General features: G+C 42.3%; 1 protein-coding gene across 1 annotated transcript in view; it reads right to left on the reverse strand.

Annotated features, from left to right (window-relative positions):
* Positions 1 to 26,518, reverse strand: part of adck1 (aarF domain containing kinase 1) — a 567,898-nt gene that overhangs the window by 270,365 nt on the left and 271,015 nt on the right. The window contains exon 5 of the mRNA XM_072568152.1: positions 4,325 to 4,483. Within this exon, the coding sequence (XP_072424253.1) occupies positions 4,325 to 4,483 (159 nt within the window). The remainder of the gene's footprint in view (positions 1 to 4,324; positions 4,484 to 26,518) is intronic.

Genomic DNA, 26,518 nt, shown 5'->3' on the forward strand with positions numbered 1-26,518 from the left:
CCTGGGTTCAATTTTACCCTCAGATGATTGTCTGTGTGGAGTTTGCACATTCTCCCCATGTCTGCTTGTGTTTCCACCCAGTGCTCTGGTTTCCTCCCACAGTGCAAAGATCTGCAGCATAAGTGGATTGGCCATGCTAAATTGCCATAAGATGCAGGCTAGGCAGATTAGCCGTGGGAAATGCATGGTTACAGGGGCTGGGTGGGATGTCTTCAGAGGGACAATATGGACCTGATGGGTCAAATGGCCTGTAGCGATTCACAGAATTTGGCTTTTGCCGCACTGAAAATGCCCTTCGGCCCATCATGTTTGTAACGGCCATCAAACATCAATCTATTTGAACCCTATTTCCCAGCACTCAGCCTGTAGCCTCGTAAACTATAACAGTCCAAGTGTTCATTTAAAGGGTTTTTAAATGTCTTGAGGATCCTTGTCTCTACCACCCTTTTAGGCAGTGAGCTCAAGACACTTCAAAGCCTCCAGGTGCATTTTTGCTAAATGCCCTGTTCCTTATCTTAAAATTACATTGTTTCTAGGGTTATGGAGATAAGGCAGGAACAGGATACTGATTAAGGATGATCAGCCATGATCATATTGAATGGTGGTGCAGGCTCGAAGGGCAGAATGGCCTACTCCTGCACCTATTGTCTATTGTCTATTGTCTAGGCAGGATAAACCAAACTGAAAAATTCATTTTTAACTGAAAGCATGATTCTATCCTTAATATAACTCACAAGAGAGACAGTTATAACAACAGCCCAAAGAAACAGTGAAGCATAAAACCAATTTAATTACTGATGCAGAAATATGTTTTTTTCTGCGTGAACTTCATTAAGTCCACTCACTCATTAAATTCACACCGGCTATATTCAAATTGTGAAACTAGCCAGGAAAGAGCTCATAGATATGTATAAGTTGACACCGCAACGTCTTCTTTCAGCGTTTCCCATTCTACTTGGGGGTCACTCACAGGACATCCATCAATCTCGGAAAGAACACTTGCAACAACTTTCTCAACTGTGAGTCAACAGTGGCAGCAAATACTCTCCAAGCTCTCCCTCACTACCCTGTGGTGGAATCAATAAGTACAAACCACCATCAATGAAACAGCTGCAACAAATAATCAAATAGATGAAAAATAACATAACCTGCAGTCCAGATAGTATTCCAGCTGAAGTCTTCGAGGATAATGGGCTTTTGTTCACACCTACATTCCACATGCACATTTAGGAGGTAAATAAACTAACATCAAGAATGTGACCATTGTAAGTATCTTCATGAAAAGAGAAGTCATGCAGTGGAAGCTTCCCTATTGTCTATAACAGGGAAAGTCCTGACACACGCACATTTTCCTTGATCATCCACCTCCTGTGGCTGAGGAATTCCTCGGAAAGACACTCAGATTAGCTTTAGACGTTCCAGAGGCGTCTCTGAAGTAGCGTTCATTGACAGGCAAATCCAAGAAAATTGTCAAGAACATGATTGGGAACTGTTCAGTATGTTCCTCAACCCGATCAAAGTATTTGACTCAGTACATCACAAGGCTTCTGTGGATTGTGCACCAGAGATTTGGATGTAAAAGAAATGTCACCACAATGTGATTCCAACCAATAGAATGACCAGAGAAAACGCTACCCTACTTCTTGAAGCCAACTCTGCAAATACCAAGGTAACGCCTCTGCAAGATCAACCCCGATGCACTGGTCATTGTGTCTGGTTGGATGAAAGTCAGGTGAATTAGGGAATTTTGTGTACTTATTAAAATCTTTAATTTTTGGGATGACCCTACCCCTGTGGCCCTTGACAATACTCCACCACATATTTTCTAATTACTTCAACCAGAGCTAATCTGTCACGTCATTTCCATTTTCATGCTTCCATCCTCCACCTTCAGTGATCCCAGGTACTTGAGGCTATTCACTTTCTCCAAATTTCCACTGACAAACTTTACAACTTTCCTCTAATCTTCTTCCCTCATCTCAAACTGACAGCTCATCCGTTGAGAGAAAGTGAGGACAGCAGATGCTAGAGATCAGTCAAGAGTGTGGTGCTGGAAAAGCACAGCAGGTGAGGCAGCATCCGAGGAGCAGGAGAGTCGATGTTTCGGGCATAAGCCCTTCATCAGGAATGAAGTCCATTCGTTGGGTCAATTTCACAGTTTGCCACTGTAACATTGAACGACTTTAACTTTATTTACCTACCATTCAACTAAGACAAACTATTTCTATTGGTTGAAGCTTCAGGGAACCAGGAGACATAGCCTACGAATTAGGCCAATGCCATTCAATACATAGGTTAGAAAGTGCGTCTACACACAAAGAGTAGTGAAGGTTTGGAACTTCCTTCCTCAAACAGTGGTCAATGATGTTATATTTAAGTCTGATATAGGCAAACTTTTATTAAGCAAGGGTATCAAGGGATATGGGTCCAAGGCAAATATATGGAGTTAGGCCACAAATCAGCCAAGATCTTATTGACTGGGAAAGCAAGCTTGAGAAACTGAATGGCCTACTCCTGTTACTACATTCCTGACTGGATTCTGGAATGACCTTTGTCATCTGAATCTAACTTGAGAAATGTATTGATGTTAAGTTTCCTCTTCAATAAGATGTTGAGGCTGGGAGTGAATTGAAATTTTCAAAACTAACATGGCTGGATTTTTGAGAGGACAAAGGCTACAGTTCAGAGCAGGTAGATAAAGTCAAGTTATAATTCAACCCTTGTCAAATTGAAAGAACAGACTGAGGGGGTGAATGGCCGACATCTGTTCCCATGTTCTTGTACTGCCATTGATTATTTAGGTCTCCCAATAAAATGGAAACATTATTTTGGAATATTTATACATTTCCAAGTTAGGATGGCGAGTAATTTGGAGGGTGATGGTGTTTCCATGCATCCACTTCTGAATGAGAATGGGTGTGGGTTTGAAAGATGTTGGCTGGGAGACTTCATGAATTTCTGCTGTACATCTTATAGATGATGCACACTGCTGTTACTGAATTTTGTTGGTGGAGAGAATGAATGTTTCTGGATACCATCCCAATCAAGTGGCCTGTTTGTACTGGATGGTGTCAAGCTTCTTAAATGTTATTGGCACTTAGCATGGCTACTGGGAAGTATTCCATCACGCTTCTGAATTGCACCTTGTAAATAGGGCCTTGGGGAGTCACGAGGTGAATTAGTCTTTGCAGGATTCCTAGCCTCTGACCTGCTCTTATAGCCACTGTATTTATAAGGCTAATCCAGTTCAGTTTCTGGTCAATGTTAACCCCAGCATGTTGATTGTGAGGAGTATTCATTGATGGCATTATTTTTGAAAATTAAGGGGTGACAGTTAGATTCTTTATTGGAGATGGCCATTTCCTGGCAATTGTGTGCAGCAAACGTTGCTTGCCACTTGTCAGCCCAAGCCTGATATTGTCCAGGTCTTGAACATGAACTACTTCAGTATTTGAGTCACGAATGGTGCTGAACATTGTGCAATCAGCAGCAACCATTGCTAATTCTGACCTTATGATAGACGGTAGGTCATTGATAAAGCAGCAGAAGATGGTTGGTTCTTGGACACCACCCCGAGGAACTCCTACAGAGATGCCTTGGAGCTGAGATGACAGACCTCTAACACTGTGTGGGTGGAACGGTGGCACAGTAGTTAGCACTGCTGCCTCACAGCTCCAGAGACCCAGGTTCAATTCCCGCCTGTGTGGAGTTTGCACATTTTTCCCATGTCTGCGTGGGTTTCCTCCATGTGCTCCGGTTTCCTCCCACAGTCCAAAGATGTGCTGGTTAGGTGAATGGGCCATTCTAAATTGTCCGTAGTGTTAGGTGAAGGGGTAAATGCAGGGGAATGGGTCTGGGTGGATTGCTCTTCAGAGGGTTGGCGTGGACTTGTTGGGCTGAAGGGCCTGTTTCAACACTGTAAGTAATCTAACAAAAACCATCTTCATTGGTGCTTTCATTTCTCATTGGCATGTATTTATATTCTCCTTGTCCTTTCTGAGTCAGTTTCTTCCCCATCGTTTTCTGGTACTAAATTGCTGCCAATTTTCAGTCTTCCATTTTTTTGGCATCCTTATAAGCCATTCCCTTTAACCTCATGTAATCTTCATCTTCTTTTGTTGCCAACAGTTGACTCACCTTTCTCAGCGGGTATTTGAATCAATCATAAAACATTTAAAGTTGGTAATGCACAAAAGATCACAGTTCAAGAAATTGAGAAGCAAGACATATTTGGGCATGTGTTATTCTTGAGGTTACAGACTGTGGATCACTCCAAATGTCATTGCATTTGCCGCTAATGGTTTTAAAAAAATGTTCCATTTACCTCCATCAAAATGACATCATTGGCACATTGACTGCGCACCTTCGGGTGCTGGACTTTGACTGCCACTGTCCTTCCATCGTGTAATACTGCCTTGTGAACTTGGGCCCACGATGCTGCACCCAATGGGGTTTCTTCAAACCTGGCAAACAGCTGAGGAATCTGTGAAAATACAAGCAGTTTTTGTTGGTTGCTCATTCTTCAAAAAATTCTGGCCTTCTTAATTTTTTTGAATTTTTTTTTCCAGAATGGGAAAAATTCTTTAACTCTCAACAAAATTCCCCTCTTCTGACAGACCAATGCCATGTCATAGAAAGCCCCCTCTAGCCTTCTGTCTCTGAAATATTTATACCACCAACTTCCATAAGTTTCTGTAACTTCTAAAGGTCTATTGGCCTTTCTTCCCTACTTTGAGTTATGCCTTAAAGCAGAGCTTTGACCAAATGTTTGGTCACCTATCCTAATGCCTCCTTAGTCTCAAATTTTATTTTTTAATACTTCTATGAATAAATCTGAAGGCACTACATAAATGCTCGTTGTTGTGTGCAAACCTGGAAGTGATAGTGCTCTTATAATTTTAGGGTTCTGCCCCACTGCTAACAGAGATGACATGGCTATTGCTATGGTGCATAAATTATCATATAGACTAATCTCAAATTTGCCCCCTTCCTGACAGACCAGTCTTATCTGTTTAAAACCTTCTCTCATAAGGTATCACCCATTCTTGAAGCTTGTTCCAAAAGTCAATTTGCCTTTGTGTAAAACACACTCATGTTAAGCAAGCAGTCACTTCATAAGGAACTGTCACTTCGAGAAATTAGTCTACAGTCTATACAATTCCGCATGCCACTTTATAGTGAATGCATGAACAGAGGACAGACATGATTCACAAGCATGGCTGCAGGGATGAGAAATTTCAGTTATGAGGATAGATTGAAGAAGTGAGGACTGTTCTCCTTGGAGAAAAGAAGGCCAGAAGGAAAAGTTTGAAAGGTTCCGAGCAGGCTTGATGGAATAGATAGGGAGAAACTGTTCCCAGTCACAAAATAATCAAAAACCAGAGGGCACTGATTTAAAGAGATCTGAAAAAGGGAGCAAATCTGACTTAAAAAAAAGCTTTATCACACAGTAAAAAGTTGAAGTCAGAAATGCACTGTCTGGAAATATGGTGGAAGCAACTTCATTCAGGCATTCAAGAGGTTTCTGGTTGATTATTGGGAATGAAATGATGTACGTGAGTGTGGAGAAAAAGCAGGAAATTTGCAAATAGTCACAATGCTGATTTGAAGAGCTCATGCAGACATAATGGGTTGAATACCTCCTTCTGCCCCAGTACATTTTGTAATTCTGTGATATACTGACCATCACCAAAAAAAGGTTCTCGGGGTTCTTGAGGGTGAGGGAGGAAGGAACAGAAAAATATAGGATGATCGTCACAATCTCAACATTCAACAGAATTAAAAATCCCTCAAATAATATTATGCTTAAAGAAAAAGCTACAGGAAGTCACCAAAGAAATGAAAAGCGCTGAGAATTGCTTTCATCCTTATCACACACCACCAGCACAAAATCTTGCCAGCACTGCCTAATGCTACCAACTGTGTTAATAGCAAATGACTTTGACAGAAATTGGAGGCAGTATTTGTGTTTCTTTCACACATGCGATGGGCTAATGCTTTTCCAGGTGACGTCCTACAGGGTTTCCTGATTGTGCTTTTATTTCTGCTGTAACATTTATGGTGGAGTGACCTACATAAACCACAAGTACAGCACATAGGGCAGGCACAACTCCAGATGGGGCAGCTGGTTTGTACAGCACATCTGGTCTAAATATCCAATATTACAAATGGGACTATCGCACTGGTGCAGTGGTGTAAGTTAAAACTTATTGACTGAGGGAGTGAAGAAAGGCAACTTCATTCTTTGTGTGCATTTTGCAGAACCTGATCTGTTACAGCCTAACACCAATTCCCGATGCCAAGCTTGGATAATATGCAGTCAGTTATTTTGATAGAAAATAAATGTGTTGGCCACAATGTAACAATTAGTAATCAATGACAGTGCCTCATGAGAAGTTGCTTCCATGGATTGTGCTGTATCCATGGATTCAAAATACGTTTGCTTTGTTTTTATGGACTCTGCCTCCCATGAGAGTCTGAGCTCTGCCTGTATTCTTGAGGCTGCTCCACTGCACTCTGCTCAGAGTCTGCAGCATCTCTGTCTCTGATTTACCTAAGGAACTCTCAGGAGTTCTGATATACTCTTTATTTAAATTCTAACGTGCAGAACACTGATTACAGCTTTCTAGTACATTTCCTCCATTTTCAGAGCCTTGCTAACAGGTAACTGTTGATGTTAGAGTTAACAAGATAGAAAAAGGATGATGACCCTGAATTTTTGACAAAGGGTCGCTCGACTCAAAACATTAAGTTTGCTTTCTTTCTCTCTGCCAGACCCACAGAGTTTCTCCAGCATTTGCTGTTTTTGTTTCGGTACCTGGGTAGCCTAATAGGGAAGGAGACTAGAGGAGAAATAGGAATAATTTCATTAAAAGGCAGCTTTCAATTGTGTGTGCTACAAAAAGATGTGTGGGAAAAAAAGACAATGGGATCAGAAGGAAAAGCAACCAGTGCCTGGAGTATTGCCTAACACAAAGGAAGAGACCATCAGGCCATCACGGTAATAGATCCTCAGGTACGTGTGCTCAGACAAATCACTTTTGACTCATTCATCAAAGCCCTAGCCTGTATCATAAAGTAAGGAGAAATGGCCTTCACTGTTTGACAGTTCTTCTAACCCTGAAGTTATTCAACTCAGCTTGGCCTAGGGCTGTACATTATCTGAATTTTAGTTGACAACTGGTAGGTGACATCCATACTACATAACAGAATCAAAGAAGGACTTATAACACAAAGAGAGGCCATTTGGTCCTTTATCTCTGCACAGACTAATAAATGCTCTCCAGCCTCACCTTACCTTCAAGATACAGTTCATAGGTTATGGCACCTCAAATGCAAGTTGTAGTTTTCTTAAATACAATGAGGGTTTCTGCCTCTGTAACACCTTTACAAACAATGAGGTCCAGAACCACTACACCCTCTGCTTTAAAAATTTTCTCTTGGACTTTCATTTAATCCTCCTGCAAATTACTTTAAAGCCATGTCTCCAGGTCGTTGGCCTCCCTACTAAGGTAACTGGGAAATAATTGTCCAGTTATGATCATTTCAAAATTCAGAAAGCACAGCCCTCTTTCCTCTATCTTCAACTTTGAGTTCCTCACTATGAGCATCTTGTGGTGAACATTAATGTGAAGCTGAACTGGACCAACACCATAGTTACAAAAACCAGTGCAGAGACAAGGCATTCTCAACCCCTGAACCCTTAAAAACTGGTCAGTAGTATGATGGGGAATGCACTGTTCACTGGAATGGGTTCAGCTGCAAAAAACACTTTAGCAACTCAACACCATCTAAAAGAGAAGTTGACTTGATTGATGCCCAATACTCAACATCCATTGTGACTATTACTGACACGCTGTCCTGAGTTCACAAAAGAGGGTATAAATACCTTACCAGAAACATTGGTAACACAGGTGTTAGTGAGAGGGAGGAACTGAAGGAGATCAGTATTAGTAAGAAAATGGCACTGGAGAAATTGATGGCTTTGAAGGCCAATAAGTCTCGAGGCTCTCATAATCCCCAGAGTACTTTAGGTAGTGGCCGTAGAAATTATGGATATATTGGTGGCTATCTTTAAGTTTCAATGGACTCTAGAATGGTTCCTACAGATTGGAAGATAGCCTTCTATTTGAGAAGGGAGGCAGAGAAAAACAGCAATTTTAGACCAGTCAGCCCGATGACGGTAGTAAGGACTATGCTAGAGTTCATCATAAAATAATTAACAATTGAGTATTTGGAAAATAGTGGCAGGATTAGACAGAGTCAGCATGGATTTAGAAATGGTAATCATATTTGACAAATCTATTGCAAAGTCTTTGAGGATGTAACTTGGAAAGTTGATGGGGATGTGCCAGTAGGTGTAGTTTATTTGGGACTTTCAGATGGCTTTCAACAAAATCCCACATAAGAGATTAGAATGCAAAATTAAAATACATGGGATTGGGGATAGTTACTAAGATACATAAAAAAAGCTGGTTGGCAGACAGGAAAAAAAAACAAAGAATAAATGGGTCTTTTTCAAAACAGCAGGCAGTGACTTGTGGGGTACCACAGGGATCAGTCCTCATACCCCCAGCTAGTCATAATACATGTTCATGATTTGGATGAGGGAACTAAATGTAATATTTCCAAGTTTGCAGATGACACTAAGCTGGGTGGAAGGATGAGCTGTGATAAAAATGCAGAGATGCTTCAGCGCAATGTAAACAAGTTGAGTGAGTAGGCAAATGCATGGCAGATGCAGTATAATGTGGATAAATCTGAGGTTATCCACTTTGGGAGCAAAAACAGGAGGGTAGGTTATCATCTAACTGGCTATCATTGAGAGAGAGGAATGTGCAACAAGACCTGAGTATCCTTGTACACCAGAGGCTAAAAGGAAGCATACAGGTGCAGCAGGTGGTAAAGAAAGCAAATGGTGTTGGCATTTACATTGAAAGGATTCAAGGACAGGAATGACTTGCTGCAATTATACAGGGTCCTGGTGAGACCACACCTGGAGTACTTCATGCGGTTTTGGTCTCCGTATCTGAAGAAGGGTGTTCTTACTAAAAAGGGAGTGCAGTGAAGTTTTACCGGACTGATTCCTGGATGGTAGGACTGAATTATGAGGAGAGGTTGAACTTGTGAGGATTATATTCACTGGAGTTCAAAAGAATGAGGGAGATCTCATAGAAACCTATAAAATTCTAACAGGACTAGATAGAGTAGATGCAGAAAGGATGTTCCTGATGGCAGGAGATCCAGAACCAATGTCCATAAGACCATAAGACATAGGAGCAGATATTAGGCCATTCAGGCCATTGAGTCTGTTCCACTATTCAATCATGGCTGATAAATTTCTCATCCCCATTCTCCCACTTTCTCCCTGTAACTCTTGATCCCCTTGATATTCGAGAACCTATCTATCCCAGTCTTATATCGAAGGATAGAAGATTAACAATTTAGGATTGATTGAGGAGAAATTTCTTCATCCAGACAGTGGTAAGCCTGTGAAATTCTCTGCCACAGAACGCAATATGATTTCAGGAAGGACTTGGATATAGTACTTGGGGCTAAAGGGCATGGGGGAACAGGCTATTGAGTTGAATGATCACCCATGATCACAACGAATGGCAGAGCAAACTCAAGAGGCCAAATGACCTACTTCTGCTCCTACTTTCTATAAATACTCCATGGGAACTGATGGTAGGAGACCTTTGAACCCATCTCAGCTTGTTCTACTCTGCTTCCCTTTTACCATAACCCTATAGTTTTCGGCCTCAGGTCCTTATCCCTTATAAAAACATGATTGAACTTGCCTCCACCACAGGAAGAACGCCTCATCTTCCGCCTTGGAATACTTCAACCCCAGGCCATCAATGTGGACTTCACCACTTTCCTCATTTCTCCTCACCCCACCTTACCCCAGTTCCTACCTTCTAGCTCAGCACCATTCTCATGACCAGTCCTATCTGCCAATCTCCCTTCCCACCTATCCACTCCACCCTCCTCTCTAACCTATTACCTTCATCCCCACCCCCATCCACCTATTGTACTCTTTGCTACCGTCTCCCCAGCCCACCCCCCTCCCATTTATCTCTCTACCCTGGAGGCTCCCTGCTTTCAGTCCTGATGAAGGGCTTTTGCTCAAAACATCGATTTTCCTGCTCCTCTGATGCTGCCTGACCAGCTGTGCTTTTCCAGCACCATTCTAATCTAGACTTTGATTTCTAGCACCTGCAGTCCTCACTTTTGCCTACACTTTGAAGTGGTACATTTTGCATCCTATTCAGTTTCTGTGAGAAAAATGTTTTTCCTCATATCGTTACAGTGTTTGCCAATCACTGTAATTCAGTGCCCTCTAGCTCTCAGCATTTCCACCAGCTCCTCCCTATCTACTCTGTCAAGACCACTCATCAAATATCCACTCAACCTTCTCTTTCCTAAGAAAAATAACCGTCAGACTTGTCAGGGCACCAAGGGATATGCAAAACATGCAATTTGGTCTTCACTGCCCACATCTGAGAAGCAAAGAGCTGAAGATATGCATCATCTTTCTTCAAATATAAGTACTCTCTAAATTTTGTTTAAACTGGCTGTGGCATTGGTACTTTCTAAATATGTGCAGCAATTGATAAATATTGAGATCATACCAACATACAAGTCAAAGACATTTTTTGAAACTTAATTTCTGTGCTCTTCCAATGCAGATTTTGATCAATTTATGTGAAAACAAGAGATAGCAGTGAGACGAATTTCAGATAAACTTTAAATGTTTTATGCGTCAAATTTTAGGGGCATTGAGTTTAAGCTAAGAAAACAGTGCATGCACATAGTCCATTGGTTTGACATTGATTAGAATTATGAAACTAGAGAAATATGTATGAAAGATGCCCTTATACTGAGAATACAAAGCCATTTTTATTCATAGTATTGCAATATGAAAAGGAAATGAAAACTGAAAGTCATTGCCAGAAAATAAATGTACTCCTTAGCTTCAGTCAATGAACCATCTTATCAATTCTGGGCAATGAATGTGAAAGTGACGTTTAAAAGCCATCCTTTACAGACGGCCATTTCTCAATTGCCAATGTATTTTTTTTCTGAACATTTTTGAGGGGAAAATGAATTTTATTAAGCATTTGAAATTGCATTATGTCTGGCCCTGCGGGCACTGAATTTATTTGCACAGCTTGCGATACAGAACCCTTTTCTGCCAGAAATTCAGCATTTGCAAAAGAAAAGCTCAGGAAAATGGGAGCCAACTAGCAATAACTGGGGAACAGTCGTTACATATTAGAAACAAACCAGGACAATTACCTTTAAATCACCTGAAACAATAAAATCCCTTGTAAACTGCTTGATTTAAAGGGGGATTGCTATATTCAGGATAATAAATAATACCTTGTACAAATTTAGATCAAGTGGCTACAGATGAGCACATACACTATGAACATAAGGTAGGACTTTAACTGGATCAAGTTCAAGGAGGCTTTTTTTCTCTTAACCTCCCACTTCAAGCCAATCAGCCCTCAAGGTTCTGATCACCTTATTCAAGTCAGTTAATAATGGCCGTGACAATACCCATAATTCTATGTACCCCAGAAACTGCACTACTATCACTGCAGTGACTACACCAGGGTTGATCAAGCTTGTTACTGTGACCTTTAAAAGAGAGAAGAAGCAGACTCCCTGGTTTTTCTCCTAGACTGCTCTCCCAGGAATGTCGAGAGCGATCAAAATTCCAGGAGACACATTAAAGGCAGATTGGCAACCCTAATAAGAAACCATGTATAGAAGATGGGATTCAATCTATCAGTCCTTCCACAGACTGTGTAAAATCTTCCCCATTATATACAGAGGAACCCCAATTATCCGACATTAAATTATCTGAATATCAGATTATCCGGCAAGTTTGCAAGGTCCCGATGCCTGGCTGAACTATGTTATCTGGCATTCGATTATCCGGAATTCGATTAACCAAACAAAATACTCCCCGCCCGTGTCCTTCAGATAAACAAGGTTCCTCTGTACTTTTTAATTCATTCACAGGATGAAGACATCATTGCCTTGGCCAGTATTTCTTGCTCATCCTTAATTGCCCAGAAGGCCATTAAGAGTCAACCACATTGCTGGGTATCTGGAGTCATGTGTAGGCCAGATAAGGATGGCAGATTCCTTTCCGAAAGGACATTGGTAAGTACTATATTAAATGACATGCCTGATCCAATATTAATAATTCAGTGTAAGTACTCCAAAGGCCTGGGCAGTAAAGAAGCAAAAAAACTCAAGAATATCCTTAAATCCACAAATCACCACAACTGAAAGATGCATCGGACAAGCACCTTTTTTTTTGCTGATCTTAGAACCTTTGCATTCTCTGGAACATTTGAATTAACTGTGTCTACACATATACATTTAACCTTCATTCCTACTTTGGAGCAGATAAAAGAAGAGGAAGATTTGCATTTATATTGTGCCTTCCCATATATCTGAGAGAATCTGAGAGCATTCCATGTATAATGAATTACTGTGATGTACAGTGACTGTACGCAGGCAAACAGATATCCATCATCCAGCACTTTCATGAGGAATTATCAGAGCAGTAATCATTTATTTAAAATATTACCACCACGATCAAATGCATACTCTGATGGCTGTCATTGTTTATGTACATTTTGATTCACGTTAACAATATCGTTATTATAAACCGAAAATAGCACAGTCCTAATTTGCAGACCATCCTCTTTTTGTTACAATCTCAATTTATTTTTCTTGCTAATTTCCTTCACCTTCTCAAGGCACTGAATCCTCACAGATAATTCTACCACTTCTTCCTGGGTTTCAGCCAAGTCTATTATTCATATGCAAGGGTTGTCAGGCTATTCAGTGTGGCTCACAGTCAAGCCCAGTTCTGTTCACACCAACCTTCACACATGAACACTTCCAGAAGTGGCGCTGGGTCACTGCTTTATCATCAGGAACAGACAACTTGCATTATCTTTGCCTTCCGAACTGAGTAACAAGTTGCATTTATACAGCATAGAATCCCTACAGTGCAGAAAGAAGCCATTCAGTCCATCGAGTCTACACTGGCCCTCTATAGCATCCCACCCAGTTCCACTCTATGCCTGTAATGCACCAAGCCAGCATATCCCTGGACACTATGGGATATTGTAGCATGGCCAAACTACATAACTTTGGCCTTCGGAAGCAAATCCACATAGACTCAGGAACAACATGTAAATGCCACACAGACAGACACCTGGCGCAGTGAGACAGCAATGCTAACCATTGAGCCACCGTGCACCTTTCTAACATTCTAGAACATCCCAAGGGTCGGAGCCACATGAAGATATTTTGGCAGGCCATAATAATGAAAAGTAGCAAACAGTAGTGGAGGAGGGATTTCAGGAGGAAAGCAGTGTGGGAAATACTGCAGTAAAGAGTGTGTGAGGGAGATTGGGCAAGAAGGTGGGGCAGAGGGTACTCCAATGGGTCGAGGGTTCCAAAACAAGAGGAATATATCCCATAACAGCCTGTAAATAATTCTACCAGGTGAAACCTGATAGCCTCATCATATGATGGGTATGCCCACCTCAATACTGGTAAAATACCAATGAGCATCAGGGAGAGGCCATTAACTGGTTATTAAACAACCACTGAGGCCTCAATTGGTACACAATCCCTGCTTCACCCACCACAAGCTTCTTGCGGTTCCCGGTAGGCAACCCACCATGGCATTCAATTTTACAACCCCTGCCCTCAGCTGCCAGCCTGGTGGGGGAAATACTGAGAATTCAACAGCAGGACAAAATTACAAACTACAAGGTCCCCCGCCATGCTGGGCTAAACAGCATGGGAACCACCTTGGAGAAAATTCAATTGGAATGGCAGACCATGTCTTCCACAAAGCAGTTAGGGGACTGTCACTGGGTAAGGGCTATACAGCCTTACAAACTTCTGTTTTGCAGACCCACCTGTCTTAGGGTTACTCTTAGGTGAACAGTCCACCTGAGTGCAAGCACTGAAATTTGATTTAGCATATCTCAAGGACCTTCTATGGCAAACTCATCAAAGCCCAATATGCCCAGAAGGAGGCCCATTCTAAGAAAATGCCATTCCTGCATCATACTGTTCAGCCAAGAGAAGACCACAATGGACAATGAAACCATTGACAGCTTGGACATACTCAATGTGAAGAGCCTATTACAAATACAATACTTACAGCCATACGCTGTCCTACTTTGATCTTGCACATACATGAATTCAAAGACATTTACCAGCTGCACAAAGTTAGTGGATGAGAACTTCGCGCAGACACCATTACAGACCTGGGGCAAATGTTAGACACTTGGGGAGTGAGAGCAGATTAAGTTATTAATGAGCAGAAGTCGAGAATCTGGCTGCCAATGACTCAAACTCGAGCATCTCCTTTGGAAAGAAGCATGCTTGACGAGAGTCTAATGTTTACAGGCAGAGAGCTCCATTGGAAAGATATGTATGTAGTGGATGGCTGAAGCCACAGCAGTTTTCTACTGACCCCCATTCGTAGCAATAGTTAGAAACCTGTTGCAGCACTCCCAAACATAACTACCCCAAGACAAGTCAGCTCTTCCTCCACAAAGGCACAGGCTACAGGGCCAAGGAGAGATCATTTATCTATCACTAATCGTGTCATAGTACACAACTTAAAAACTGCCAAATGTTGAAGCTTTCATTTTGCACTTTTCAGAATAAGTTTGTTTCTGGCATCCTAGTTCTGAGGAGTACAAAACTAAAAGCTTCAATTTCTTGTCTCTTTTTAGAAATACTTAAGTAAAAAAAAAATCTATCGATCAGTCTTGACATTTTCAATTTATGCAGTTGCAACAGTTTTGTTGGGAAAGGGTTCCAGGTTCCAATATTTTGTCATGTAAAAGCCATGGACCTTTGTTCCTAACAGTCTTGTTTGGTCTACTGACACCACATAGATCGCAGCTCATTACCATCTTCACAAGGGTAACAGATGCTGGCTTAGCGAGTGACATCCACATTCTGTGAGAGAATGAAGATGTTTCTCACATTACCCAAATCTTTGGCAGTACTCAATACAGAGCAGGGATTTCTAACACTTGGCATTGGATGTCAAGAAATCCTCACTGGAGATTTTCTCGTGGGAATGAAGAGGTCAACTCTGCTCTTGCTCAGTGCCCATCCTGGAACATACACTTGCAGAAGGGCAGGAGTCTCCAGAAATTGTATTATTGATAGAGTAGCAGCACATGCCACTGTCAGCCTACTTGACTGAAGTTAGAGGCAGGAAACATTGGCAATAGAGATGCAGGTCCTTGCCTGGACACAAAAATCATGAGGGGAGTGTGAACTCAGTCCCAAGAAAACTCTTAGTCCACCTGTCCACAAGACAAGCTGGAAATTATGCCAAGATTGATTATGCGAAAGCATGCCAAAATACTAGGCACAAGATCTTTAGACAACACCTTCCAAACCCATGACCACTTCCACCTGGAAGGAGAAAGGCAGCAGAAACATGGAAGGCACCATCATCTGCAAGGTCCCCTCCAAGCCACTCACCATTCTGACTTGTTCCTTCAGTGTCTCTGGGTAAAATTCCTGTAATTCCCTCCCTAACATCCCTACAGCACATGGACTGCATCGGTCCTAAAAGGCAGCTCACCACCACCTTCTCAATGGCAACTGGGAACAGATAATAAATGCTGGTTCCACCAGCAACACCCATATCCTACAAGTAATTAAAAACTACATTGGCAAAGGGCAGTTAGCTTAGGAGAATGAGTCTTGAAAGGCAAACCAATTGTTAGTCATCTCCTTACTTCCAAATGATGATCATATGGTTCTGGATGTGGTTTTGCTCGCTGAGGTGGAAGGTTCATTTTTAGATGTTTCATCACCATACTCAGTAACATCGTCAGTGAGCCTCCGAATGAAGCACTGGTGGTATAGCTCGCTTTCTATATATATATGTTTGGGTTTCCTTGGGTTGGTGATATCATTTCCCGTGATGATGTTTTTTCCTATGGTGATGTCGTTTCTGGTTCTTTTTCTGCCTGTTTGTCCAATGTAGTATTTGTTACAGTCCTTGCATGGTATTTTGTAAATCTACAGGATAACAACACAGAAGCAATCATCCCAATACCCACAAGTTCAAGGTCCGAGATGTTGCAGTAGAGTGAACAGCCAATGGGGAACTTCAAACCAGTGTCTACAGGAAAACAACAGACCAAATACTGAACTACAGAAGCAATCATCCCAATATCCACAAACAAAGCTGCATTAGAACATTATTTCAATGAGCCACCACACACTGCAGCACAGATGAATTCTGCAGAGCTGAGGAAAATCACCTATACAGTGTATTCAAAAAGAACAGGTACCCAATGAATACAGTCCGCCGATTTCACAGCAACAAACCCAAACAAGCAGACAAAACAGGTCCAGAAACTCTAGCCACTCTCCCCTACAAAGACATCTCAGAGATGACTGCCAGACTATTCAGACCCCTTGGCATCATGATGGCCCACCAACCCACCAACACACTAAAACAGCAGCTTGAAAGACCCTAGACCGATAACAAGCAAAACTAATGTCATTTACAAAATACCTTGCAAGAACTGAAACAAACACTACATTGGACAAACAGGCAGAAAACTAGCCACAAACACATTGACTTGGATCCCATTTACCACCCCCTGAGAAAAAGAACTGGAAATGACATCACCACAGGAAATTACATCACCAGCCCAAGGAAACCCAAACATCTAAATAGAAAGCGGGCTACACCACCCAGTGCTTCATCCAGAGGCTCACTGAAGATGTTACCGCGTATGGTGATGAAACGTCTGAAAGCGAACCTTCCAGCTCATCGAGCAAACTTCCACCCAGAACCTCAACCTGAGATACAAATCTTCTCAAAGCTCAATCATACAGTTTCAAGTTGTTTCCCAATTCTCTCCATCCAATAGTTTGAGGTAGACTTCAGTTATGACTCGGAAATGAAATGAATGCTGTGGTAGCAGCAACAATTTCATCTTCAGAGAATAAAGTATTTTCAACAAGATCAACTTATCATTGTAACCCAGCGGGCCTCACCAACCTGGAGCAGTTTGTATAGTGGGAGTGATAATTGATAGGATCTGGATTCATGATATTATCCCATGATGGTAAAAATCACACAACACCAGGTTATGGTCCGGCAGGTTTAAGTGGAAGCACACTAGCTTTCGGAGCGCCGCTCCTTCATCAGGTGGTTGTCCCATAATGATTACTTCATTTGCTTATATCCAATATTTCCAAAATAAAGTAACTTGGGATCAAAGCCCAACAAGGATAGCTGCACTTTAATGGTCTCTGCCATCTTAATCTATCTCAACCTGCATTTTTAGCTTTGAGCCCTCATGAAAAGTTCTCAATGGCAAAATTTACCGACAGAGTCACTCATCAAAGACTGATACAGTGCTTCAAGTTCACTTTGACATCTCAGCCTTGACATCTCTTTCAGAACCAGAAGGTTATCCACAGGGACCAGGGTTTGACAAGTCATCCAAAAACACTCAGTAAAGCTACTGCCTGCGTAAGTCTATTCAGCAACAATAAGCATACAAACACGGTAATGTTACTATCCATTGAAAGCATTTAATTGGGGAAAGAGTGGACTTAATCAACCAAATGCTATGTGCTATCAATCTAACTGTGCTGTATGACTAGAGACAGCTGCTTGCTGCTAACACCTCTCAGCCAATGTGCCAATTGGTTCATCTAGTTTCACATTACTTTAGTTGAATTTATTTTAATTCACATGGAGCTGTAAATCAATTCCAATAGCAACCCAGTGGATGCTTTTCCAACAAAAAATCATGCATTTATACAGTGTGTAGAAATATATCCCAAGGTCCTTCACAGGAGCACACAAAATCTAATTTTGGCAAAGAACCACATAAAGAGACATTAGGGTAAACAAGCAAAAGCGCGGCCAGAGTGGTTGGTTTGAAGGATGTGATTTAAAGGAGGAGTGACAGTAAGTAAGGTCTATAGGGAGAATTCCGGAGATTAAGTTCCAAGGTACGGGAGGTATGGCCATCGATGGTAACACGATGATTGAGGATGTGAAACAAAGTGGGAAAGATGTAAAAGATTTCAGAAGGTTGTAAGGCCAGACACTAGAATAAGAATCTTTAAGTTGAGACATTCCTGGAACTGGAAATAGTACTTCCACAGCATTTATTCCTTTCTCAGTCAGCCTTCCCTGAACACACTGCAACAGAAGCAAGAGTGTGGTGCTGGAAAAGCACAGCAGGTCAGGCAGCATCCGAGAAGCTGGAAAGTTCTGATGAAGGGCTTTTGCCCAAAATGTCGACTTTCCTGCTCCTTGGATGCTGCCTGACCTGCTGTGCTTTTCCAGCATCACACTCTTGACTCTAATCCCCAGCATCTGCAGTACTCACTTTTGCCTACACTGCAAAAGAAACCAATGGTATGGAGACTGATGGTGTTGTGCAATCTCTCTTCCCCTCGAGGGGCCTTATGAGTCAGTTGGATGTACAGCATGTTTCCCCTTTGATGCAAAAGTGTCATGACACAAGGAAATCAAGGAACGCAAGGTCCAACCAGTTCATCTTGCGCGTGTGTGTATATGTTCAGTGCAATAAGTGGCATAGAGCCAGCAAATAGGGACTCACATTGTCAGGTTCGAAACCAGTCTGCAAGAAAACCAGAACCAGCTGCTTGCATAAACACATCAGAGTGATTGCACTGCACTCTCATTTGCTCAAGATCCATGCCCAAGCCTGGCTTTAAACAAAACTGTTTAAAATTCAAAGATTGAAACACACAAGAAACATAGAGTCATGGAGCTGGATAGTATGGAAACAGACCCTTCGCTCCAACTCATCCACGTCGACCAGATATCCTAAATTAATCTAGTCCCATTTGCCAGCATTTGGCCCATAATCTTCCAAACCCCTCCTGTTCATATACCCATTCAGCTGCCTTTTAAATGTTGTAATTGTACCAGTGTCCACCACTTCCTCTGGTAACTAGGAGAAAGTGAGGACTGCAGATGAAGGGCTTATGCCCGTTAACGTTGACTCTCCTGCTCCTCAGATGCTGCCTGGCCTGCTGTGCTTTTCCAGTGCCACTTACTCTGGCAGCTCATTCCATACATGCACCACACTCTGCATGAAAAAGATGCCCCTTGGGTCACTTTTAAATCTTTCCCCTCTCTCCTTCAACCTATGCTTGCTAGCTTTGGAATCATCCACCCCAGGGAAAAGATCTTGTCTATTTACCCTATCCATGCCCATCATCATTTTATAAACCTCTATAATGCTAACCTTCAGCATCTGATGCTCCAGGGAAAATAACCCCAGCCTATTCAGCCTCTCCCTATAGCTTAAACCCTCCAACTCTGGCAATATTCTTGTGAATCTTTTCTGAAACCTTTCAAGTTTCACAACATCCTTCCAATAACTGGGAGACCAGGATTGCATGCAGTATTCCAAAAGTGGCCTAACCAATGTCCTGTACAGCTGCAACATGACCTCTCAACTACTATACTCAATGCACTGACCAATAAAGGAAATCATACCAAACGCCTTCTTCACTATCCTACCTACCTGTGACTCGACTTTCAAGGAACAATGAATCTGCACTCCAAGGTCTCTTTGTTCAGCAACATTCCCCAGGACCTTACCATTAAGTGTATGTGCCCTGATCTGATTCGCCTTTCCAAAATGCAGCACCTTGCCTTTATCTAAATTAAACTCCATCTGCCACTCCTCAGCCCATTGGCCCATCTGATCACATACCATTGTACTCTGAGGTAACCTTTCTCGCTATCCACTACACCTCCAATTTTGGTGGAGCAGATGTAGGTAATGTGGTTCCATAGTGCTTTTGTTTTTATTATTTCATGGAAGTTTTGCTCAACTTGCATGTTTCTCGTGCACTTCTGGTACTTGAGCTAACTAATTAAACAGTCTCTGGGAGATAAAAAGAAGCCAAGCTGACATTGTGATCTCAGGTGATGTTAATACTGGGCAAGTTAGATCACAGAAGGAAGCCTTTTTCAACAGATTATAAGTTTAATTTTTGCAGTTGGTTAACATGGTGGTTAGCCAGTGAAACATAGTCACACAAGTCTGTTGATGTTCTGTTATGACAGAACAAAACTTTATTATACAAAAGAAAAATCACTCCATCTAAAACAGTTGGATAGATCTTAATCTATCCAAAAAACGTTTCCCAACACCATTGTTTTATAGATACAGAAATACCTCGTTTGTCTGAATGAGACAGGCGGTGAGCATTTTGTTTGGATAGCTGATTGTTCGGATAACCGATCAGGGTTCCCATGGCAGCAACAATAGCAGGAACAGGCTCCCATAGCAACGGCAATAGCAGGAACAGGGTTCCCGTGGCGGCCCTGTTACTATTCCCACCTCCAGCCCAGGCTGCCTGCTCTCACTGTGCTTTTATTTAAATTTAATAAAATTTTTACAGAACCTCGAGATCTTGTTTGAATAATCCGAAAATCAGATAATTGATGTTCAGATAACCATAGTTGCTCTGTATTCAATTCCAAAGAAATTTCACTTCCATTGCAGCGCAAAGTTTTTATTTTACTGACTCCTGCCAGTCTCCTTTCCTTGCATTGTAGAGACAGTTTCATGATTCCTTTCTGAGTGTACTTGCATTAAACTTTCACAATTTTAATTTTTTTCAGTTCTAACAACTTGAAGTTTTCAATCCATACTCTCCTGGTTTTGAAACTGCACAAACTACAGCACTTCAGGTGAAATATTCAAGCTAGCTGAACTAAAAGTTGGATTCTTCTGCTAAGAGATATTTCTTCTTCTGGACTAAACTCCTGATTCTTCCAAATTAGACTCTGAACCTCCTGTTCTTCACTCAAAACAGCACTAATGACTTTCTGATATGTTGCAAGCTCAGTCTTAGAAATATTCAATTCATTAACACTAGTGGGTGGCACGGTGGCACAGTGGTTAGCACTGCTGCCTCACAGCGCCAGAGACCTGGGTTCAATTCCTGCCTCAGGCGACTCTCTGTGTAGAGTTTGCACATTCTCCCCGTGTCTGCGTGGGTTTCCTCCGGGTGCTCCGGTTTCCTCCCACATTCCAAAGATGTGCAGGTCAGGTGAATTGGCCATGCTAAATTGCCCGTAGTGTTAGGTAAGGGGTAGATGTAGGGGTATGGGTGGGTTACGCTTCGGCGGGGCGGTGTGGACTTGTTGGGCCGAAGGGCCTGTTTCCACACTGTAAGTAATCTAATCTAATCTAATCTACCTGGTTTAAGACAGGATCTTGATGCAGTCACTCACTTTCTCGCAATTGGACCCTTTAGATCTCTATTTCAAATCATTTTCTTACCTATTTAACAAAAATTATTTTCACAAAACTGACCCACACCTGCCCACATCTATCTTAAAAGTATAACATGACATTTAATATACCTTTCACTGCATCTTAAAAGAACATTTTCCACCACATTCATTGAGTGAGTTTGCGAATCTCAAGACACTTGGTGCTAAATTCGACATTTTAGCTCAATCGGAGCTGGTCGAATGTGGGAAATCTTTATTCTTTATGGTTCAAAGGTTAAGAGCGAGCGAAGTCTTCAGGATATTATTTGCATTTTTTTCCTCTCAAAAGGAAACTGTTTTGGTGAGGAGATGTCTCAAGTATAGCCCAGAATACACAGGCAGGAGGCTAAAAACAGAGCAAGCCAAGCAGCATCAGGAGGTGAAGAAGTCAATGTTTTGGGTGTAACCCTTCCTCAGGACGAGCCCAGAGCATTTTTGAAATGAAGGGTGAGATTAGCCCAAAGAGCTTTGGATAGTAATAACGAATTTGAGCAGTCGGGCTGCATTGACAGGATTTTTTTCAAAACTCTTGTTAAAATTAGACTGGAAGTGAACTGCTGCTGAGTGCAAGACCTTCTCAAATAGAGGTGACCATGCCTTCACAGTCAGGCAACACATGCATTGTCAAGTAGTTATAATTTACCAGGATTGTCAGAAGGCATATAATCATGTTGGGTGTCTGGAGTGTTTGAAGAAGACAAAGGTGAATATGTTTAATAGTTAAACATGCAGCTGGATTGGAAGCAATACTAGGCACAAAGGAATAATAAAATGTCATAATCCTCAGTTACTCACGGGCAGGGACCGTGGTCGATTTACTTCTTAAACTTAGGGAAGCAGAAAAAAAAACAGAAGCAAGAATAATTCAGCCCCCTGAGTCAGCTCTGTCATTCAATAAGAAAGTGCCTGAACTGATTTTGATCTTAATGTCATTTTGCTGTCTGTATTTTCAAAGCCCTTGGTTCCGTTGTAGATCAGTAATTGTCAGCAAACCCTCATCAACTGAGGATGGCGGACATGTAGCAAAGATAGACAAGCAGGAGGCTGTAAGGACACTGCAATACAGGCAACATCAGGAGCTGGAGAAGTCAATGCTTTAGGGTGCAACCCTTCTTCAGGACTGGGGGTGGGTGTAAGGGGTGCTGCAGCTAAAGGGGAAGGTGGGGGATTGTTTTGGGTGGGGAGAGGGGCGTGTGCCAAATACAATCTGTGGTGATTGGGTCAACCCTTGGGGTACATGATGATGATGATGATGGCTTAAGAGATCAATCCATGAGAGGCAGGTTTCACCCTGGAAACAGCTATCAGGTCTTCGTGAGTTTTGAAAAGATTTGTAGCTCTGGTTGAGGTTCTGGATGTAGGTTTGCTCGCTGAGCTGGAAGGTTCATTTCCAGACGTTTCCTCGCCCTACTAGGTAACATCTTCAGTGGGCCTCCAGGCAAAGCACTGTTCATCATTCTTGCTTTCTATTTATATGTTTCCTCGTGAGAAAAAAATAGGAAATTACATCACCACAGGAAATGACATCACCAACCCAAAGAGACCCAAACATATAAATAGAAAGCAAGAATGATGAACAGTGCTTCACCTGGAGGCCGACTACAGGTGTTACCTAGTAGGGTAAGGAAACGTCTGGAAATGAAACTTCTAGCTCACTGAGCAAACCTACATCCAGTTATCAGGTGTTGTTGTGGGAGGTGCTTTTTGATCTTGACTGAGAATGACTTTTGATCTAGTACTAAGGGTTCCACTTTAAAAATAAGGGGTCATTTGGCAGTGCAGGGAGAGGAATGTTCCTTCTGCATGATGACCCTCCTGCTTGGACCAGGGGCCTACCAGGAAAGGTGAGTCACTAACTTAAATCTTTAAAACCTTACCTCAAGCATCAGAGCTCTCCATTTCTGTTTTCAGCAGCAGGAAGAGCAGGAGCTTGGATGAGGGGCCTGCTGGGAAAGGTGAGTCACTAATTTAAATCTTTACATCTGACATCAGAGAGCAGAGGTTTCTGGGGAAGAAGGGGCATTTTTCCCCTCAGCTATATAAGTGAGTGTTTTCTAAATGCGAGGCCCTACACTTGTATGGCCTCCCAGCTGTATACCTCCTCTAACCTTAAACACCAGGGACACATCAGGTAAGCTTCTTAGAGTCTTAGAGATGTACAGCATGGAAACAGACCCTTCGGTCCGACCTCCCAACCAGATATCCCAACCCAATCTTTACTTTCTGATAAAGGGACTAGCAGGGATGGCAGTGCAGGGAGAGGAATGCATGATGTTTGAGGTAAGGGATGCCATTAGTGTCTCTTCCAAGTACATCAGCAGGAAGTGCATATGGATGATGGGATAGTGTAGGGGAATGGACTTAGATTAGTTCACAGGAAGGTGCAACATCAAGGGCCAAAGGGCCTGTTCTGTGCTGTATTGTTCTATGTTCTATGTAGTTAAAACAGAGGTGAGGAAATCCTTTTTCACTGGAGGGTTGAGAGTCTTTGGAATGTCCTTTCTGGTGGATGGAGAAGTTTTAAATATGTTTAAGGTAGAGGTCAATGGATTCTTGATGACCAAGGGGATGAAAGATTATCAGGGGTACGCAGGAATGTAGCATCAAAGTTAAGATCAGATCAACAATGACCTTTGATGGCTCAAAGGGCTAAGGGGGCCTATTCTTGTTGCTCATTCAAATGTTGGTGCGAAAATCTATAATTAGGGCCTACTTTTCACATCCATGAACCTGGTATCCTATTGGTTCCAGCTACCATGCAGAAATGCCTTGGACATTAGACCATCTTTTATCCTGTGAATCTGTCTGATCCAGAAATGTCACTGTGCTCGATGAGTGTCAATCTACTTGGGAGATTTGCTTTTGAGAGGAGTGACACGTTCATGATTTTTGTTCTAGGAGATGACCAGGTTGGTCACAGGCAGTGAAGAACAAAGTTATTGAGCGTCCTTTCTTTTATAGCTGAAACTTGTCCACATTACATGAACACCCACCATGGTGCTGAGCATCTTAGTGTATAGATTAAAGTCCTAGAGTCACACAGCATAGAAACAGGCTCTTCGGCCCATCGTGTCTATGCTGATCAACAAACACTAAATTCCAGTAATCTCATTTATCTGCACTTGGTCTATTGTCTACCATGTCCTGGCATTTTCAGTACTCACCCAGATGCTTCTTAATGTTGCGAGAATACCTGCCTTCACCATCTTCTCAGGCAGCACATTCCATAGGTCTACCACCTTCTGGGTGATAAAAACTTCTCTCCGATCTCCTCTAACCCACTTGCTTCTCACCTTAAACATACCTTCTGGTCTTAGACATGTCTGCCTCGGGAAAGAGATTCTCACAATCTATTCTGTCCATGCCTCTCAACTTTGTAAACCTCAATCAGATCCCCACTCAGCCTCTTCTGCTCCAAGGAACACAAACCCAGCCTCTCCTCATTACTGCGACTTTTCATCCCAAGCAACATCTTGGTGCATTTCCTCTGCACCCTCTCCAGCATAATGATAATTTATAGTGTGGCGAAGAAAACAACATGAAGAACAATGCAGCACAGGAACAGGCCCTTCAGCCCTCCGAGCCTGCACGGTCACATTTTGTCCTTCCATATTAAAACTGTCTTAACCTACAGGATCCATTCCCTCTATTCCTCTTCTATTCATGTATTTGTCCAGGTGCTTCTTGAACGCTGCTATTCTGGCTGCTTCCACCACCTCCTCTGGCAGCACGTTCCAGGCACTCACCACCCTTTGGGTGAAAAATGTGCCTCACACATCTCTTTTATACATCGCCCCTCCCATCTTGAAGCTGTAGTAATTGATCCCTCCAACCTGGGAAAAAGCCTCCTACTTTCCACTCTTATCCATGTCATTCACAATCATATAAAGTCCTATCAGGTCACCCCTCAACCTTCTGCATTTCAGTGAAATCAAACCCAATCTATCTGACCTTTCTTCATAGCTAAATTCTGCATACCAGGCAACATTTTCTGTACCCTCTCCAAAGTATCCATATTCTTCTGGTAGTATGGTGACAAGAACTGTATGCAATATTCCAAATGTAGCCGAACCAAAGTTCTATAAAGCTGCAGCACAACTTCTCTATTCTCATACTCATTGCCCATTCCAATGAACGCAAGCATGCCAATAGGCCTTTGTCACTACCTTATCTACCTGCACTGCCACCTTCAGTGATCTGTTGACCTGCACACCCAGATATCTCTCTGCATATCAATAATCCCAAGGGTTCTGCTATTCACTGTATAATTTTCACCAGTACTTGACCTTCCAAAATGCACCACCTCACATTTGTCTGGATTAAACTCCATCTGCCATTTTTCTGCCCATGCATCCAAGTGATCTATATCCTGCTGTATCTTCTGACAATCTTCCTCACTACCCACAATTCCACCAACTGGTGTATCATCCGCAAGCGATGAACCAAATTCTTTAATCACGGCAGTCCACGTGGTGCAACTACATCCACACTGTTGTTAGAAAGGGAATGCCAGGATTTTGACCCAGTGGCAGTGAAGGAACACGGGTATCTTTCCAAGTCAGGATGGCCTGCGATTGGAGTGGAGCTTGCAGGTAGGGAGGTGCCCCCATGCATCAGTTGCCCTAATCCTTCTGGATGGTAGCGGTTGTAGGTTTGACAGGTGCTGTCAAAGGTATCTTGGTGAGCTTCTGCTGTGCATTTTCTGGATGTACACACTGCTGCCGCTGTGCATCAGTAATGGCAGGAGTGTCCATCAAGCCAACTGCTCTGAATTGGTTAATGTCATGCTCCTTATTGTTGTTGGAGTTGAACCCATCCAGGCAAGTGGATAGCATTCCATTACACCACTGCCTTGTTTCTAGGACATGGTAGATTCTGGGAAATCAGGAGGCTGGTTGTTCACCACAGAGTTGCCACTGTTTGACTAGCTGTCATAGACACAATATTTCTGTGGCTGGTCCAGTTACATTTTTGGTTAGTGGTAACTGTCAGGTAATTACCATAAAACCACAGACATTCCTCTTAATTGTCAATGGCATAACTCTTGGCACCACTCACCCATCACTGTCACGGTGCAGTACACACAGCACTAATTCAGCAAGCCATGAGACCTCTGCCAAAGAGGAACAGGGCACTAAG

This window comes from Chiloscyllium punctatum, chromosome 4 (assembly GCF_047496795.1).
Source record: "Chiloscyllium punctatum isolate Juve2018m chromosome 4, sChiPun1.3, whole genome shotgun sequence".
In the NCBI taxonomy this organism is placed as follows: Eukaryota; Metazoa; Chordata; class Chondrichthyes; order Orectolobiformes; family Hemiscylliidae; genus Chiloscyllium; species Chiloscyllium punctatum.